This window comes from Bos javanicus, chromosome 1 (assembly GCF_032452875.1).
Source record: "Bos javanicus breed banteng chromosome 1, ARS-OSU_banteng_1.0, whole genome shotgun sequence".
Lineage (NCBI taxonomy): Eukaryota > Metazoa > Chordata > Mammalia > Artiodactyla > Bovidae > Bos > Bos javanicus.
In genome coordinates this window covers 9,268,846-9,288,547 of record NC_083868.1, presented here as the reverse complement: position 1 = coordinate 9,288,547, position 19,702 = coordinate 9,268,846, and the positions used below count along the sequence as shown (strand labels likewise).

At 37.6% G+C, this 19,702-nt stretch overlaps 1 protein-coding gene and 1 long non-coding RNA gene across 2 annotated transcripts; both read right to left on the bottom strand.

Annotated features, from left to right (window-relative positions):
- Positions 1-334: 334 nt before the first annotated feature.
- Positions 335-5,879, bottom strand: LOC133254156 (uncharacterized). The gene is made up of 3 exons (XR_009738585.1): positions 5,770-5,879; positions 4,841-4,898; positions 335-2,391 (listed from the first exon to the last, which is right to left on the bottom strand). It is a non-coding gene; the product is annotated as an uncharacterized LOC133254156 (long non-coding RNA).
- An 11,482-nt stretch (positions 5,880-17,361) lies between these two features.
- Positions 17,362-17,762, bottom strand: LOC133254150 (histone H4-like). Its single transcript, XM_061428273.1, has one exon. The coding sequence runs from the start codon at positions 17,760-17,762 to the stop codon at positions 17,451-17,453; it is 312 nt and encodes a 103-aa protein (XP_061284257.1). The 3' UTR covers positions 17,362-17,450.
- Positions 17,763-19,702: the final 1,940 nt, after the last annotated feature.

Sequence of the window (19,702 nt, the reverse complement as noted above, 5' to 3'; positions counted from 1 at the left end):
ACAGAAACAAATTCAGTTCAGTTCAGTTCAGTCTCTAGGTCATGTCTGACTCATTGCAACCCCATGAACCACAGCACACCAGGCCTCCCACTCCACCACCAACTGCCGGAGTCCACCCAAACCCATGTCCATTGAGTCAGTGATGCCATCCAACCATCTCATCCTCTGCCGTCCTCTTCTCCTCCTGCCCTCAATCTTTCCCAGCATCATGTTCTTTTCAAATGAGTCAGCTCTTCACATCAGGTGGCCAAAGTATTGGAGTTTCAGTTTCAACATCAGTACTTCCAATGAGCACCCAGGATGGGTGGGTTGGATGGACTGGTTGGATCTCCTTGCAGTCCAAGGGACTCTCAAGAGTCTTCTCCAACACCACAGTTCAAAAGCATCAATTCTTCAGCACTCAGCTTTCTTTATAGTCCAACTCTCACATCCATACATGACTACTGGAAAAACCATAGCCTTGACTAGATGGACCTTTGTTGACAAAGTAATGTCTCTGCTTTTTAATATGCTGTCTAGGTTGGTCATAACTTTCCTTCCAAGGAGTAAGCGTCTTTTAATTTCATGGCTGCAGTCATGAAATTACTGTATAGCATAGTGAATTATAGCCATTATCTGGTAATAACTTTAATGGACTACAGTCAGTGAAAATACTGAATCACTATGCTGTACACCAGAAACTTCTATAATATTGTAAATCAAATACACTTCAATGAAAGTGCATAAAACATAAATCCAATGTTGCTGGAGATACATTAAAATAAAGAAAGAGAGTAATAAGAAATGATACTGGGTAAGTACTTGTGGCCAAGGGATAGGGATGTCTAAAAGTCATGAGATCTTACATTTTCCTAAATGAAATAAAAACTTATTGAAGTACTTTAAGCAAAAGAGAACAATGATCAAATCATTTTTCATGTTACTCAGGCTTCAATGTATAGGAAATATTGGTAAGAAGCAAGATTGGAATCAGGGGGATGAGTTGAGTCTGATCTAATTATCTATAAAAAACATTTGACTAGGATGTAACAGTGGAGTTGTAGAAAAGAAGATGGACATGTCTACCAAAATGACTTAACCTCATGATTAATTGGGCTTCCCAGGTGGTATTAGTGTAAAAAATCTGCCTGGCAATGCAGGAGACATGAGATGCCAGTTCGCTCCCTGGGTCAGGAAGATCCTCTGGAGGAGGGCATGGCAACCCACTCTAGTATTCTTGCCTGAGAAATCCTGTGAACAGAGGAGCCTGGTGGCTATAGTCCATAGTGCCACGAAGAGTCTGATATGACTGAATCGGCTGAGCACACATGCACACATGATGAACTGGAATTGTCAAGTAAAGGAAAAGGCAGTCACCTAAAATCTATGGGTGTCACCTAGATTTCTGGCTTTGATAACTAGATAGATGTGTTCAATATACAGTGGAATGAGAAAAAGAAAGAGAAATTCAATTCACAGGAGAGTGTTATTTTTGGATAACAAGATAAACTTGAGGGGATACTTGGCTTCCAAGCAGAAAAACAGTGAAGCACTGTCAGCCTTGGGACTTCCCTGGTGGCTCAGATGGTAAAGCACCTGCCTACACTGCAGGAGATCTGGGTTCTATCCCTGGGTTGGGAAGATCCCCTGAAGAATGAAAAGTCAATCCACTCCAGTATTCTTGCCTGGAAACAGGAGCCTGACAGGCTACAGTCCATACAGTCCATGAGGTCACAAAGAGTCGGACACTACTGAGTGACTAACACTTTCATTTTCACTGTCAGCCTCTCTGAACTTTATCAAGGTTAAAGTTGGTGACCTCATACTGGTACCAACACGCAATGTTTAACTTTACATATGTAAGCAAAGTGAGAATGATTATTTGGGTCTGAACTGATAAAGGTTTTGCCAGACTTGTGGAAGTGGGAAAATTCAAAGAGATTGAGTATTACTACAAAATTAATTGAAAGGTTGGATTGTGAAATCTAGGTTTGATAGATGTAAAACATAGAGGAAGGGTACAGTTGGGTAAAGGTCAGTTGGGTAATGGTAAAACTAAGAGATTAAATGGTACTTAAGTTCAAGGGAAGTTGATAAAGTGTTCAGGTGGGCAGAGATTAATACAGAGATTGATTTGAAAGAGAGAAAGGTATAATGGAAATGGGATGTACATGTCTGAAACTTATGACACTATCCTGGTGATAGAATTTTGAGCTAAGAAATAAAGAGACAAATATACAGAGGGATGAGAGAAACGTGAGCCTTAAGTGATCTAAGTGCTCTGAGGACTTCCTACAGTGCCTTCGTAACTGGACTCCTGTGTCATCTCCTCTATGAGATTGCAAGTTCTTTCGTGTCCAGTTTGTAATTCTTCTCCCCCCACCAAACACACAAATCTGCTAGCATGTGATTCTGTAAAGAAAAGACAAAAAACAAATAAAGGCTCGATAACTAAATCTTGCAACAATAAAGGAGTGAAAATAGTACATAGTGGGGGGATTTGTCCCAGAATCAGATTATAAAATTACTCAATACCAAGCACAGGGCAAAATATTTCCAAAATGATATCACACTCAGCAGTTCATAGAGCCTCATTGATTATGTCACAGCCATAAAAATTCCAATTCTTTTGACCCCCTGCTATCATCTTGACTTGCTTACTAAATCCCATTAACATGGTTATGAGAAATAAGTTCTTCTATGATGGCATGATTATCAGTTAGAATGGTCTTAACAGAAGAAAGAGGTCTCCTGCAGTAGCAGATTTATATGGAAAAGTTTAGAATGACCCAGTAGATACAGCATAACTGCAGACCTGGGATAATGTTAAGCAGTAATGTGAAATAGATCTTATATTTTTATTTTCATGGTGAATAAGACAAATGAGACTCCTTGTTCTCAGGAACTAGCTTCAAAGTGTAAGCAATACTGTTTACTTAAACATTTTTTTTTTTTTTGAAAACGGCTGTGAAAGTATCATGCAAACTGATTTTTAAAGGGTTTTGGGCAACGTATTTAAATTTCAAACTTTTGAGTTGCATTTTCCTCTTTTTATGCTGAATCTGTCAACTGGTTGGAAATTTGTAATTTATGGCTCTGCAGCAATCCAATATTCTTATCCTCAAGTGATCCTGTTCTATGAAAGTTTATGTTACACTGATGAAAACCATTTTACAAGTAACAATTATTTCCTGGGGTCATTATATGATACTTCTAAATGTATGATATCCTTGCACAATTTTTCTGAAAGATTTGTGACAGTGCAAGATATTTTTTTTGTAATGTTGAAGAATTAACGAAAATGTCAATTTCTTAGGATACCTCCCATAATACTTCCTTTTTCAGTTACTTATTTTCAGCCTCAGATGTTTACCTTTCTTCTTAAATTAGCTTAATTCATCTTTATTGACCATCTACTAATTATCAGATACTTCATATAATGTTAATACTTGAAAAAAAAATTTATAAATAACATTTTCTAACTTTAAGTGCTTATGATCAGTCCCAAAGGGAAAGCAAACTTCTAAACAGATAGTTTAATCTGAGGTTGGTGCACATTTTTGTGAATAGGTATCAGCCAAAATTCTAATGAGGTTGATGTAGAAAGAACACATACATGACTACCCTGATCATCAGTCAGCTGTATTTGATTTGCACAGGCCAGAATGCTTTACTTTTGTCCAACACACGCACGCACACACACACACACACACACACACACACAATTAATGTTCTATCATGCAACAGCTTCTCTATAATTATGACTTCCCTAGGCAACGATTCATTTCTTAAACCTTCCATGGTTAAATCAAAAGTGGTTTTGAAGTTATAATGGTCATTTAAAAGCACAGAAGCAAAATATTTACCAGAGGTATAAAACTCCACCTCCCCTCTTCAGTTTAAAACTTTTTACATCATCTTAAGTGTCAAAGTGTTTATTTACCAGAAAATCAGCCTTTATGTACTGAGAAATTTTGTATGTTAGCATCACATCTTCAACTTAACCTATTTACATACAAGAAAATGTGGGTGTTATTTGCTTGATTTGTGTGAACTCTTCTTCATATTTGGATATCTAAGGTCTTATTGACAAGAAAATCCTACATCCTGTTTTTCATGGGTCATGGTGTGCCCTGTGAAGCATTGCCTGGCTCATTCCTCTGAGCTGTGTAATTTGTCTCTTCTGGGCAACCGGAAAAGCCAGAAACACCCTCCAGGTCCAGTCTAGCCAGTGTAATGGTAGAACAGTCTTTCTTCATTGGTCAGTGCAGAGCATCAGGGTTGCCCCAATCTCCAGAGGTGATAGAACAATGAAAGTTTCTAGATATGACAGTCCACGAGATATAACTCTTCCATAGGAAATAGGCTCAAGCCCTGGAGAAAGTCTGTGCAGATGAGCTGGTGGTCCTGAGAGGACCTTATGGGTACAAAAACTAGGTATACTACATAACCATTCTATTTATTTTTTTTAAATCTTCATATCCTTCCTCACATGTAATTAACAATGTTTTTCTTGAGCTACTTGTGTTGAAACTATGGATAACAAACCTCAAACCTCACATCTGTCTGTCCCACAGTACTAACAGTATTGACCAGGTAGGTTAACTGATGTAAAACACAACCCCCCAGATTTCAACAGAGGATAAAATTATCCTTGCTCCACCAAGTTCAATGTAGATATTCATTGAAAAACCTCTGTAAATTTCTTCCTAGTGGTGATTCAAGGGTCAAAATTCTTTCTATCTAGTACTCTCCATTGATATCAAATGTTTCAAAGTCCTCTGGAGTCTTAAAGTCAGCTGCTGATCCCTGCATCTGGACATCGAATGAGAGAAGAAAGTCCTTTAATAAAATGACTTACATTATTTTCATCTGCATTCTATCAGTCAGAGCTACTTATATTTTTCTCTTCTGTCATTCTGGAATATAAAACAGATTTGGTGAGTAGCAAGGATTCTTACTAAGACCATCTTCTACTTATGATTTTCAAAGAAGGAGGAGACTGGCTACAGGAGAGGATACTGGAGAAAAAAACATTTGGCATTCTTATGTTATTGTCATGATTAGTTGAATTTTGCCTATGTTGGGGAAGAGAATATCTATCTTCACTCAGAGGATATTGCGCTCAGAGATATGTAATTCTCTTGTGCAAGCTTTCTAACTTCCGATTTGTGTAGGTTACATTTATTGGTTATTATAAACTGATAATCTGTGATTTTAAATTCCATCTCGTAGAATGACGTCAGGGAAACAATAACAGTAAGAAATACATTGAGTTCCTCATTTCAGCCCATTCCCCAAAAGGCATATTAGTTCAGTTGAACTTCCTTAGTAGTAATCAAATTGACAAACATCCAGCCAACATTTGTAGGCTGAGAAAAAAACTCTTCTGTAGTAGTAAAATACATGACATTATAAGGAAAAAAATACTCAGAATTGGCAAAGTATTTAGTATTATAGTTTTATATGGAAAACATGAAGTATTACTAGTGCTGAGGACATAATAAACATTTGATACATTTTGTGAATACATTTCTGCCAAATAGTGCATTTCTGGCTAGCTATAAATAATGACTCTTGCTTCTATAACATACATATCAATAGAAAACTGGCCTATACAATGGAAATAATTTAAGAGATTCTTAATTGCACTGAGAATCTATTGATAAATATTTAAGGTCAAATATGTGATGCTCACTAATTCTGGTGCCAGTTGCTATATTTCCAAGTGAGCAATTGTCAAATCGCTAATTATACCAATATTTGTGTAATTCCATGGCAAACTTTCACCTTTTGTAGAAGGTTGCATTTCCCAAAACAGCCCATCCTTCATACTCTTCTTAATGTTTCTTTGATATTGCTTCCATTGTATGTCGTGATGTAAAGTGTGCCTTGCTCACCTTCTGCCCTGCAATTGTATAGACCTTTATGACTATTTCAACCAGGAGAATATGGCTGAAATGATGCCATAATGCCATAGAATTCCCAAGTTGATTATAAAAATGAGATCTATTTTCACCTTGGTCTCTTGTGATATTTGATTCTCATCACCATGCTGAAAAGTCCAAACGTGACTTCTTATACATTAATTAGACATAAAGAGGCCCTTGATATGTGTCTAATCACCAGGCTTCCCCAGGGGCTCAGAGAGTAAAGAATCTGCCTGCAATGCAGGAGACCTGGGTTCGATTTCTTGGTTGGGAAGATCCCCTGGAGGAGGAAATGGCAACTCACTCCAGTATTCTTGCCTGGAAAAGCCCATGGACAGAGGAGCCTGGCAGGCTACAGTCCATGGGCAAAGAGTCGGACGTGACTGAGCGACTAACACACAGACAATCAACAACTTGACTCAAGTCCGTCTCAGTCAAAAAGCAGTAAAGACACCACTAGATGATTTCAGCCTCCAGTTAGCAGGTCTTCCCAGGTGTAGTCCTAAAAAACTGTGGAGCTAAGATAATGCCAACCTGAACCCCAGTCTACAACATTACTAAAATAGTGTGTGTGTGTGTATTTACACAAGTTTTGAGATAATTTGTTATGCAGCAATAGTAGCTAGACCATCTCCCATTCAAACGTAATTTTATATCACAACTTCCCATTAAATGTTCTTTTGTTAATTTTTTCCGAATGTTAACTTTACATAATAGTTTACATACATACATCATCATCAATTGCTCTATTTGACTTGATTTCTACCAACCATGTGGCACAGAAACATTCTTCTTTGAAGATTATACAAATATATCTCTATTCAATCTTTAGCTTGATATATTTCCTAAAGTATTTCCTAAGTATTTTGACTTTAGTATTATTACATGATTTGATTATGCAGTGCACTAGATTAGGTAAGGATAAAGATTATTAGTGATCTTTCTAACCAATAGATTCCCAATATATAGCAAAAAACAAAAAACAAAACTGATGCATGGTAAATAATCAGTAAATACAGCAAGATCAAATACATACATAGACACTTTATTTTAGAAATTTTGATAGAATGTTGTAAAAGCAAAATGTTTAATGCTTGACTCATTTCTAATGCAAATTTACTATTTAGTTTACTTGGACTTTTATAGAATTATTTAGTTGACTTTCAATATTTGGTAATGAATTTGTGTGAAATCACATCATCTTTTTATCCTATATTGTAAAAATTTTTATCCTATATTATATATTATAATATATATTATATATCCTCTATTATACAATTTATCCTGTTATAGTATATTTTATATTATAGTTATTCATTTGCTGAAAATATGTTTGTCTTTGCAGTAATAATGACAGTGGTGATGATGGTAACAATAGCAGCTAGCATTTTCTATATGCTTACTATGCAATAGAAAATTTTCTAAGTTCTGCTTGGGTTACTGAATTATTTTTTCTTAAGTTTCGAGATATAATATGCGCACAGTCAAATTCACCCCTTTAAGTTATACAGTTCTATGAAAGACAAATGCATATAGTTAAGAAACCATCACCACAATCAGGACATAGAACAATTTCATCATCCTAAAAAATTCTCTCGGGCCACTTTGTGGTCAAACCTGTCTCTCATATACAACCCTTAATGGTCATTGACTGTCCACATAGTTTTGTCATTTCTAAAATTTCATGCAAATTGACTCATACTGAATATAGCCATTTGAATTTAATTTATTTCAATAAGGATAATAGATTTTCAACTCAGTAATTCTGTTTCATTATTTTTGTATGCCATTATATATCATACTTTGTATACGTTTTCCCATCTGATGGATAGGTTGTTTTTGTTTGTTTATTTCAGGTGGTTATGAATAAAACTTCTATTAACATCTGTGTATAGATATTTGTACAAGCACATTTTCAATTTTCTTTCAGATCTGCCTAGAAGTGGGATTTCTGAGTGTTTGGTAAATGCATATTAACTTTATAAGAAAGTATAATCTATTCTGCTACTATCCACCTCAGGTTTTTTTTGTTGTTGTTGTTGTTGGGAAATCAGCATGAATGATTTTTTTTTCTTTTTTTTTTCTAATTTTATTTTATTTTTAATCTTTACATAATTGTATTAGTTTTGCCAAATATCAAAATGAATCCGCCACAGGTATACATGTGTTCCCCATCCTGAACCCTCCTCCCTCCTCCCTCCCCATACCAACCCTCTGGGCCGTCCAGTGCACCAGCCCCAAGCATCCAGCATCGTGCATCGAACCTGGACTGGCAACTCGTTTCCTACATGATATTTTACATGTTTCAATGCCATTCTCCCAAATCTTCCCACCCTCTCCCTCTCCCACAGAGTCCATAAGACTGTTCTATACATCAGTGTCTCTTTTGCTGTCTCGTATACAGAGTTATTGTTACCATCTTTCTAAATTCCATATATATGCGTTAGTATACTGTATTTATGTTTTTCCTTCTGGCTTACTTCACTCTGTATAATAGGCTCCAGTTTCATCCACCTCATTAGAACTGATTCAAATGTATTCTTTTTAATGGCTGAGCACCTCAGGTTTTATATCAGACTTAATTTTTTAGCAAGTCAATGTACATTTTGTTTATTTATTTATTTTTTTTGCTATATTTCAGTACAAGTTGACTTTGAGAGTAATGTCACCAACTTATTATTAGGTGTTACATAACTTATTATTATGTGTAACTGGATATAGTTTTAAAGAACTTGAGTTCTTATTTGAGTCAAATCAATTGGTAGTGACAAGACAGACATTCCAAAGATAGAATTTTTAGTACTAAAAAAAAAAAAACACACACACACACACACAAAAACTAAGCTTTCTTGCTCTCTGAAAGGAATATGGCTTCTTCTAAAGAAACTGATTTACGGATGAATTTGTAGAATCAAATCACCAAAGATGTAAAGGGGAATGTTTCCTTAATTTTCAAACTCATTAATTTCCTATATATATAGAAGATCTCCATTTTCCCATTATTATTTGTATTTTTTGGTATTCTTCCTTTAATAGGCCCTCAAGTACAGAGTCCATTATAAGATAGGATTTCATTTTTATCATGTATAACAGTCTACAGAAAAATAGCTAGTGTTTAAATAAAAAGAGAGCTCACCAAAATCCTTCAAGTGCAGGAAGGAGAGAAAACACAGCAAAACAAACCCTTGATGTCAAATTCTATTTCCAACAAACATATCCTTTTAACAAGTAAAAACAAAAATTCATTGCCAAGAAAATTTCCCTAGGAGATTAATCTTAACATTCTTCTGGTGAAAAAAAAACAACAAAACACAATTATTCAAAACAGAGCTAGAAATGGTAAATAAATAGAAAAGACTTAATTTTTAAAAAATGTTTTCTTAAGAACTTGTTTTATAAAACATAAATATTTAATAGTGCATTGTGAGGAGTTTATAACATATACAGAGGTAAAATATGCAAAAGTAATGATGCAAAGTACAAAGGGGAGAAATAGAAATATATTATAAAGCTGTTCATCATATGTGAAGCGACATAACATTACATAAAGGTAGTTAATGATATTTTAAGATGCATGTCACAAATTCTGCAACAACCACTAGAAATAAACTTAAGATACATACATCTATATCAATATATATATCTATACATATGTATACATACATATATGCCTAGAGTAAATAAAATGGAAATATAAATAATCTTAGTAAATACTAAAGGCTGAACATGAGTTAAAGGCATGAGATTATTATGCAGGATGAAAAAGAAAATCTTTTTTCCCTGGTGGCTCAGTAGGGGGGAGTCCACCTACCAGTGCAAGGAACTCAAGTTCGATCCCTGATGTGGGAAGATCCCACATGCCAATTGGCCTGTGCACCCAATTCTGAGCCGGTGCTCTGGAGCACTGGAGCACTGGAGCACAACTACTGAGCTCATGCACTGCAACTACTGAAGCCAGGGTGCTTAGAGCCTGTGTTCTGCAACAGGAGAGACCACGGTGAATGAGAAACATGCGTATCACGGTTGGGGAGTGGCCCTTGCTTGCTGCAACTAGAGAAAACCCATGTGCAGCAATGAAGACCCAGCACAGCCATAAATACATAAATTCAGTACAGTTCAGCTCAGTTCAGTCGCTCAGTCATGTCCAACTCTTTGTGACCCCATGAACCGCAGCACGCCAGGCCTCCCTGTCCATCACCAACTCCCGGAGTTCACTCAGACTCACATCCATCGAGTCAGTGATGCCATCCAGCCATCTCATCCTCTGTCGTCCCCTTCTCCTCCTGCCCCCAATCCCTCCCAGCATCAGAGCGTTTTCCAATGAGTCAACTCTTCGCATGAGGTGGCCAAAGTACTGGAGTTTCAGCTTCAGCATCATTCCCTCCAAAGAAATCCCAGGGCTGATCTCCTTCAGAATGGACTGCTTGGATCTCCTTGCAGTCCAAGGGACTCTCAAGAGTCTTCTCCAACACCACAGTTCAAAAGCATCAATTCTTTGGCGCTCAGCCTTCTTCACAGTCCAACTCTCACATCCATACATGACCACAGGAAAAACCATAGCGTTGACTAGACGGACCTTTGTTGGCAAACTAATGTTTCTGCTTTTGAATACGCTATCTAGATTGGACAAAACTCTCCTTCCAAGGAGTAAGCGTCTTTTAATTTCATGGCTGCAGGCACCATCTGCAGTGATTTTGGAGCCCAGAAAAATAAAGTCTGACACTGTTTCCACTGTTTCCCCATCTATTTCCCATGAGGTGATGGGACCGGATGCCATGATCTTCATTTTCTGAATGTTGAGCTTTAAACCAACTTTTTCACTCTCCACTTTCACTTTCATCAAGAGGCTTTTGAGTTCCTCTTCACTTTCTGCCATAAGGGTGGTGTCATCTGCATATCTGAGGTTATTGATATTTCTCCCAGCAATCTTGATTCCAGCTTGTGTTTCTTCCAGTCCAGAGTTTCTCATGATGTACTCTGCATATAAGTTAAATAAGCAGAGTGACAATATACAGCCTTGATGTACTCCTTCTCAGCTATACATTGCTTATGAAAAGACAGAAAAGTCAAAGTAAAATGATAGGAAAAAATCATAGAAACCCTAACCATGAAAAAGCTTGAGTTTTGTTAATATTAGAAAACTTAGACTTCAGGGCAAAGAGTATTAATGAATATTAATAGAATAATATTTCATAGTAATGAAAGAGTCAATTTATCAAATAATCATAATAGTTTTAAATGTGTATTCACAAAAAAGCATAGCTTCAAAAATACTAGAAGTAAAAACTGAAAGCTGTAATAGAATAATTTCCATTGAGAGCTGGACATTTTTATACTCACTCTAGTATTAATAGAAAAAGTAGAAAATCACTAAGGAAGTAACATAACTGAGCAACATTCTCCACTAACTTGACCTAGTACATTTATAGAATATAGCTATTACATGCATATTAAACAAATGCAAAAAAAATACATTATTTCAAAGTACATATAGAACATTCAGAAGATTGATCATGTACCAGTCATAAGTAATCTTACATTTCATAGAATTTGAATTTTCAGATGACATTTTGATCAAATATAACTGAGTTAGATATCAATATAAATTTTTATAAAAAATTATCTTGTACATGCAAAAAGTATATGTGATATACATATAAAGTTTAAAATATAATAACATCCATCAGAAGTATTAAAAAATAGAATGATTGAATCTCCTATGTATACTTCTGCCAAGAGTACCCATATTCTCCTCAGGATATTATAAGTGGATTACTGTGGTTGCTAGACCATTGTTTGGCACAGGAATCTGATATTTTGTTTACTGGTGAGATTAGATTTGATCAAGCATAATTACCTTACTTTAGGTAACAGACAAAGAAGCTAGTACAGTAGAATACACTAGAATAGAATAGTGACTGAATTAGTCTTCAGAGAATCCCCTTCGAATCAATCACTGACTCTACAGGTTTGTCTTCCCATTTAGAAAGAGAGAAATGAAAGAAATTAGGAAGTAGGGGATTCTCCATAATCAATACTTTAGAAGAAAGAACATAAAGTGTAAGAATGTAGACTGCAAAGTAAATAGCACATGATGTAAAAATATAGTTGCTTTCATTCAAGCAGTGTTTTGAGAAGTGCAGGAGACAAATATGATAGATGAACTTCAAGCCATTTGTTTTTCAGGAAAAAAAATTGTTTATGCTTTCTTCTTATTTTTGAAAACAGGGATAGCTAATGTCAGAGAGTAGGCTTAAGTCATAATATCAACATGATTGTTAGATGCACCCAGGCATAAAACTTCAAATGTTCAGGTGTTTATGTTCTTTATATTGATGCTATAGAAGGAAAGTTATGACCAACCTAGATAGCGTATTGAAAACCAGTGATATTACTTTGCCAGCAAAGGTCTGTCTAGTCAAGGTTATGGTTTTTCCAGTGGTCATGTATGGATGTGAGAGTTGGACTGTGAAGAAAGCTGAGTGCTGAAGAATTGATGCTTTTGAACTGTGGTGCTGTCACCTTCTTCTCCTTTTGCCTTCAACCTTTCCCAGAACCAGGATCCTTTCTAATAAGTCATCCCTTATTATGTTATCACATCAGGTGGCCAAAGTATTAAAGCCTCAACTTCAGCATCAATCCTCCCAATGAATATGCAGGGTTGATTTCCTTTAAGGTTGACTGGTCTGTTCTCTATGTAGTCCAAGGGACTCTCAAGAGTCTTCTCCAACACCTCAATTTGAAAGCATCAATCCTTTGATGCTCACCCTTATGATTCAATGCTCACATCCATACATGACTACTGGAAAAACCATAGCTTTGACTATACGAACATTTGTCAGCAGAGTTATGTCTCTGGATTTTAATACACTATCTTGATTTGTCTTAGCTTTCCTTCCAAAAAGCAGGTGCCTTTTAATTTCATGGTTGCAGTCACTGTCCCCAGTTATTTTGGAGCCCAGAAAGATAAAATCTGCCACTGTTTCCACTTTTTTCCCATATCGTTGCTATGAAGTAATGAGATCAGATGCCATGATCTTAGTTTTTTGAATGTTGAGTTTTAAGCCAGTTTTTTCATTCTCCTCTTTCACACTCATCAAGAGGCTCTTTAGTTCATCTTCACTTTCTGCCATTAGAGTGGTATCATCTGCATAACTGAGGCTGCTGATATTTCTCACAGCAATCTTGATTCCAGCTTGTGCTTCATCCAGCCCAGCATTTCACATGATGTATTCTGCATATAAGTTAAATAAGCAAGGTGACAGTATACAGCCTTGATGTACTACTTTCCAAATTTTGAACCAGTCCTTTGTTCCGTGTCCAGTGCTAACTGTTGCTTTTTGACCTGCATACAGGTTTCTCAGGAAATAGGTAAGGTGATTTGGTATTCACATCTCTTTAAGAATTTCCACAGTTTGCTGTGATCCACACAGTCAAAGGCTTTCGCACAGTCAATGAAGCAGAAGTAGATGCTTTTCTGTAATGCCATTGCTTTTTCTATATCTGACAGATGTTGGCAATTTTATTTCTGATTCTTCTGTCTTTTATAAAACCATATTGTACATCTGGAGGTTCTCAGTTTAAGTACTATAGAAGCCTAGCTTGAAGGATTTTGAATATTAATTTGCTAGCATGTGAAATATGCATAATTGTATAGTAGTTTAAACACTCTTTGCCTTTGCCCTTCTTTGGGATTGGAATGAACACTGAACTTTCCAGTCCTGTTGCCATTTGCTGGCATATTGAGTGCAGCACTTTAACAGCATCATCTTTTAGAATTTGAAATAGCTCAGCTGGAATTTCATCACCTCCAGTAGCTTTGTTCATAGTAATGCTTCCTAAAGCCCTCTTGACTTCACACCTTAGAATGTCTGATTCTAGTTCAGCGTCCACACCATCATGGTATCTGGTTCACTAAGATCTTTTTTTCTGTAGTTTTTCTGGGTATTCTTGATACCTCTTCTTAATGTCTTCTATTTCTGTTAGGTTCTTGCCATTTCTGTCCTTTGTTGTGCCCATCTTTGCATGAAATATTCCTTTGGTATATGTAATTTTCTTGAAGAGATCTCTAGTCTTTCCCATTCTATTATTTTCCTCTATTTCTTAGCATTGGTCCCTTAAGAAGGCTTTCTTATCTCTCCTTGCTATTATCTGGAACTTTGAATTCAATTTGGTATATCTTTCCCTTTCTTCTTTGCCTTTCACTTCTCTTCTTTTCTCAGCTATTTATAAGAAAACCACTTTGCCTTCTTGCATTTCTTCTTGGTGTGGTTTTTGTCACCACCTCCTGTGCAATGTTATGAACCTCCATCCATAGTTCTTCAGGTACTCTGTCTACCAGATCTAATCCCTTGAATCCATATGTCACTTCCACTGTATAACCATAAGGGATTTGATTTAGGTGATACCTGAATGACCTAGTGGTTTTCCTTACTTTCTTCAATTTAAGTCTGAATTTGGCAATAAGGAGTTCATTATTTGAACCACAGTCAGCTCCTGGTCTTGCTTTTGCTGACCGTATAGAGCATCTCTATCTTCAGCTGCAAAGAATATAATCAGTCTTTGGTATTGACCAAAGATTGTTGGTACTGACTTCAGTATTGGCCATCTGGTGATGTCCATTTTACGAGTTGTCTCTTCCTCTCTTCTGTAGTTGGAAAAAGTTATTTGCTATGACCAGAGCATTCTCTTAGCAAAACTCTGTTAGCCTTTACCCTGCTTCATTTTGTACTTCAAGGTAAACTTGTTTGTTACTCCAGGTGTCTCTTGGCTTCCTACTTTTGCATTCCAGTTCCCTATGATGAAAAGGACATCTTTTTTGTTGTTAGTTTTAGAGGATTTTGTAGGTCTTCATATAACCATTGGACTTTAGTTTCTTTGGCATTAGCAGTTGGGGTATAGACTTGGATTACTGTAATGTTGATGGTTTGCTTTGGAAACAAATCAAGATCATTCTGTCATTTTTGAGATTGCACCCAATTACGGCACTTTGAACTCTTTTGTTGACTCTAAGGGTTACTGTATTTCACCTAAGGGATTCTCACCCATAGTAGTAGACATAATAATCTTCTGAATTAAATTCGCCCGTTCTCATCCATTTTAGTTCACTGATACCTAAAAGGTCGATGCTCACTATTGCCATCTCCTGTTTAACCACCTCCAGTTTACCATGATTCATGGACCTAACATTCCAAGTTCCTATGCAATATTGTTCTTTACGTCATTGGACTTTATTTTCACCACCAGACACATCAACAACTGAGCATCATTTCTGCTTTGGGCTAGCCTCTTCATTCTTTCTGAAACTCTTTCTCCATTCTTCTCCAGTAGCATGTTGGACACTTACAGACCTGGGGGGCTAGTCTTCCAGTGTCTTGTCTTTCTGCCTAATCATACTGTTCATGGGGTTCTCAAGGCAAGAATACTGAAATGATTTGCCATTCTCTTCTGCAATGGACCATATTTTGTCAGAACTCTCCACCATGACCCTGTCCATCTTGGGGGGCCCTGCATGGCATGGCTCATAGCTTCATTGAGTTATATAAAGCTGTAATCCATGTGATCATTTTGGTTAGATTTCTGTGATTGTAATTTTCATTCTGGAGGCTGTGGGATTGCAGTTATTGCCTCTTTTGTCTGCTCTTTGGTGAGTTCTTTTGAAAACAGATTCTGAGACTGAGACTTGCAGGGATTGAATAGTTCCCTCAGAACTATCTCAGGGATAGTATCTGTAAATAAGTAAACCAAGGAGAATTGGCCAGAGGAAGAAACTTGGGTGAAGAGTTCTTTTACTAAATGAAATTCCTAGGAAGAAAATTATCTATGAGCCATAATTAGATAGCACATCAAGCAGTTGGTGGAGTGAGTGGGCATCTGGGTGAAACCTTAAGTACCTACTTCAGTTCACACTATTGCCAAATTATACTTGATTTTATGATAATTTTAGCTCATCTGAAAAGAGCTGCCTCAAGATTCCAAGTGACCTGGAAAATAAAGCAAACAACAAGCCTTACCACTTATTGGAGGGCAATACTCCAAGGGTTTTTTGCACTCCTATACATCTTGCCATGTATATCAGGAATGGAAGAAGAAGTATCCTTTACACAAAGCTTAAGACTGAGTTTTCACCAAATAACTTTTAAGGAGTAAATAATAGCAGAGACATTAGTTTGCCAACAAAGGTCCGTCTAGTCAAGGCTATGGTTTTTCCTGTGGTCATGTATGGATGTGAGAGTTGGACTGTGAAGAAGGCTGAGCGCCAAAGAATTGATGCTTTTGAACTGTGGTGTTGGAGAAGACTTTTGAGAGTCCCTTGGACTGCAAAGAGATCCAACCAGTCCATTTTGAAGGAGATCAGCCCTGGGATTTCTTTGGAAGGAGTGATGCTAAAGCTGAAACTCCAGTACTTCGGCCACCTCATATGAAGAGTTGACTCATTGGAAAAGACTCTGATGCTGGGAGGGATTGCGGGCAAGAGGAGAAGGGGACGACAGAGGATGAGATGGCTGGATGGCATCACTGACTCGATGGACATGAGTCTGAGTGAACTCCGGGAGTTGGTGATGGACAGGGAGGTCTGGGGTGCTGCGATTCATGGGGTCGCAAAGAGTCGGACACGACTGAGCGACTGATCTGATCTGAATATTCCTCTGAGACAAAGACCTGATTCACTCATCACTTATTATAAAAAAGGTATACCCCAACAAACTCAGTGATCTTCTCCTTCACATGCCCCAATACATCTAAAACTGCCATTTGATTGTCCATTTTGCCTTGTGAACATAGCAGCTCAGATGTTTGGCCAAAAATATGCTGATCCTTTGGATAAAGATTTTTATTTGAGCAAAAAATACTCTGTCTCTGGTGAGAAGTGATTTGTCTGCTGTCAACTTCCATGAATCTATAGCAAGATGACATTATTTTGTATGTCTGATAAAATTTCAGAGTCTTCACTGTTTATGACAGCTCTGGTCTCAGAATTAGAAACTGATATCCTTCATTCCCCTCCTTTACTCCTCATTCTAGATTTCCTTATCCTCAGCTCATATCTCAGTTTACCTTATCTAGTTGACTTGATGACTTATCTAGTTGGGTTGCCTAGACTCTTAATCTTAAGAGGTCCTTAAGCCCCATGACCATACCTTTCTGTGAGTATAACTGCTGATATTCTTCACTTGCTATCAAATATGAGTAGAGGGTTAACAAGAGGTGCTCCTGGGGATCCTCTGGCTGCCAAATATTTTCTTCTCTGATGTCATTGTACCAAGATAATATTTCCTTTACTACTTTGCAGATTTCTTGGCTCAAGGATTATGAACGGAAAAGTGATGAGTCTAAAATTTAATAGCACTCCTTTTGCCCACTGGTGGAACTGTTTACCCACTGAAAATCCGTACTTCTAGACTCTTAAAACATAGTGATGAGGACCCAAATTTTAAATTTCCCAAGTGGATCACCAAGAGTAAGGTTAAGTGAGTCAGCTTCTTTTTATTTATTTATTTATTTATTTTTAAACTAAACGTTTCAAGCTAGATGCTTTGCTCAACCACCAAAACCGTAAAGGGTACGGCCCTGACGTTTGAGCGCGTAGACCACATCCATGGCGGTAACAGTCTTGCGCTTAGCGTGCTCCTTATAGGTGACCGCGTCTCGGATCACATTTTCCAGAAACAGTTTCAGCACCCCACAAGTCTCTTCATAGATAAGACCAGAGATATGTTTGATGCCTCCACGACGAGCCAGACGCCGGATACCTGGCTTAATAATACCCTGAATGTTGTCCCGCAAGACTTTGCGATGGCGCTTAGCACCTCCCTTGCCGAGGCCTTTGCCACCCTTCCCATGACCAGACATGGTTGCTGTCGCAATCGTGAGTCAGCTTCTATTTCAACCATTTGATTTCCAGAGCCCTGTTCTCTCCATTGGAGATATGGTACCATAAAATAGCTGTTGCTTTCGGGTGTGTACTTCACCCTGGAAGATGGTGCTTCATACCTGTGGAGTGTATCTCTAGCATGTCTACAGCGTGGTGCCTTAGCTGTGCCTTAAGAAGATCATTCCATTGTTCCATCAGCTGACAGCGTCTGGCATATCATACAATGCAGCTTGTGATGTCACCAATGAGTTCCAGGGTTGTGTTCCCACTCTCCTAACCCAATTTGTGTAAAATAAATCCCTTTATCCAATGAGATTCTATGCAGAATCCTAGGTTGATGTTGATGGGGCAACTTTTTGCAAAGCCTTTGGGATCTTGCAGTTTTGTGAGTATAACATACCCAGTGCAATGTGAGCAGTTATGATCACATGATCACTTGGCATCCCTTGATCAGATATTCTGCCTCCAGCCCAGTGACAGACTAGGAGATGCTTTTTTTTTTTTAATTTTTATTCATTCTTTTTAAAAAAATAAATGAATCCACCACAGGTATACCCGCGTTCCCCATCCTGAACCCTCCACCCTCCTCCCTCCCCTCCTCTCCCTCTGGGTCGTCCCAGTGCACCAGCCCCAAGCATCCAGTACTGTGCATCGAACCTGGACTGGCGACTCATTTCATACATGATATTATACATGTTTCAATGCTAGTTTCCCAAATCTCCCCACCCTCTCCCTCTCCCACAGGGTCCATAAGACTGATCTATACATCGGTGTCTCTTTTGCTGTCTCGTACACAGGGTTATTGTTTCCATCTTTCTAAATTCCATATATATGCATTAGTATACCGTATTGGTGTTTTTCCTTCTGGCTTATTTCACTCTGTATAATAGGTTCCAGTTTCATCCACCTCATTAGAACTGATTCAAATGTATTCTTTTTAATGGCTGAGTAATACTCCATTGTGTATCTGTACCACCGCTTTCTTATCCATTCATCTGCTGATGGGCATCTAGGTTGCTTCCATGTCCTGGCTATTATAAACAGTGCTGCGATGAACATTGGGGTACACGTGTCTCTTTCCCTTCTGGTTTCCTCAGTGTGTATGCCCAGCAGTGGGATTGCTGGATCATAAGGCAGTTCTATTTCCAGTTTTTTAAGGAATCTCCACACTGTTCTCCATAGTGGCTGTACTAGTTTGCATTCCCACCAACAGTGTAAGAGAGTTCCCTTCTCTCCACACCCTCTCCAGCATTTATTGCTTGTAGACTTATGGATTGCAGCCATTCTGACTGGCGTGAAATGGTACCTCATAGTGGTTTTGATTTGCATTTCTCTGATAATGAATGATGTTGAGCATCTTTTCATGTGTTTGTTAAGGAGATGCTTTTTAAATACGTGGATTCATATGATGTGGTTTTGATCCAGAATCCCAGAGTTCTCTGTTGCAATTGTGAGCTAGAACTTGTCACACAACTGCCCACTAAGATCCTTCAAATGTATACAGTCCACAACATATGACTCAGTGTCAGCAGCGCTTTCATCACAGCCAGGACCTGATGGTGAACAGTTCTTTCTCTGGGTCCTATTCAAAGTTGCAAAAATTGCATGACACTCAGTGAACAGGTTGGATTATTTTCCCAAGTGTAGAACATGTTGCCTTTGAAGCCCAAAGAAGGTTTTGTGTTTTCTTAATTGTGAAAAGTTAGAAACACAGTATTGATACATTATTTTGACACATATATTCTAGCATCCCTCAGATCATTGGTTCCTTAAATGTTCACTGACATAGTGAGATTTTTTATCATTGTAGTTTACATCTTCCACCTTCTGGAGCACTTTCATCTTATCAAGGCTTCTATATGGGAAATGGCTGGATGGCATCACTGACTCGATGGATGTGAGTCTGAGTGAACTCCTG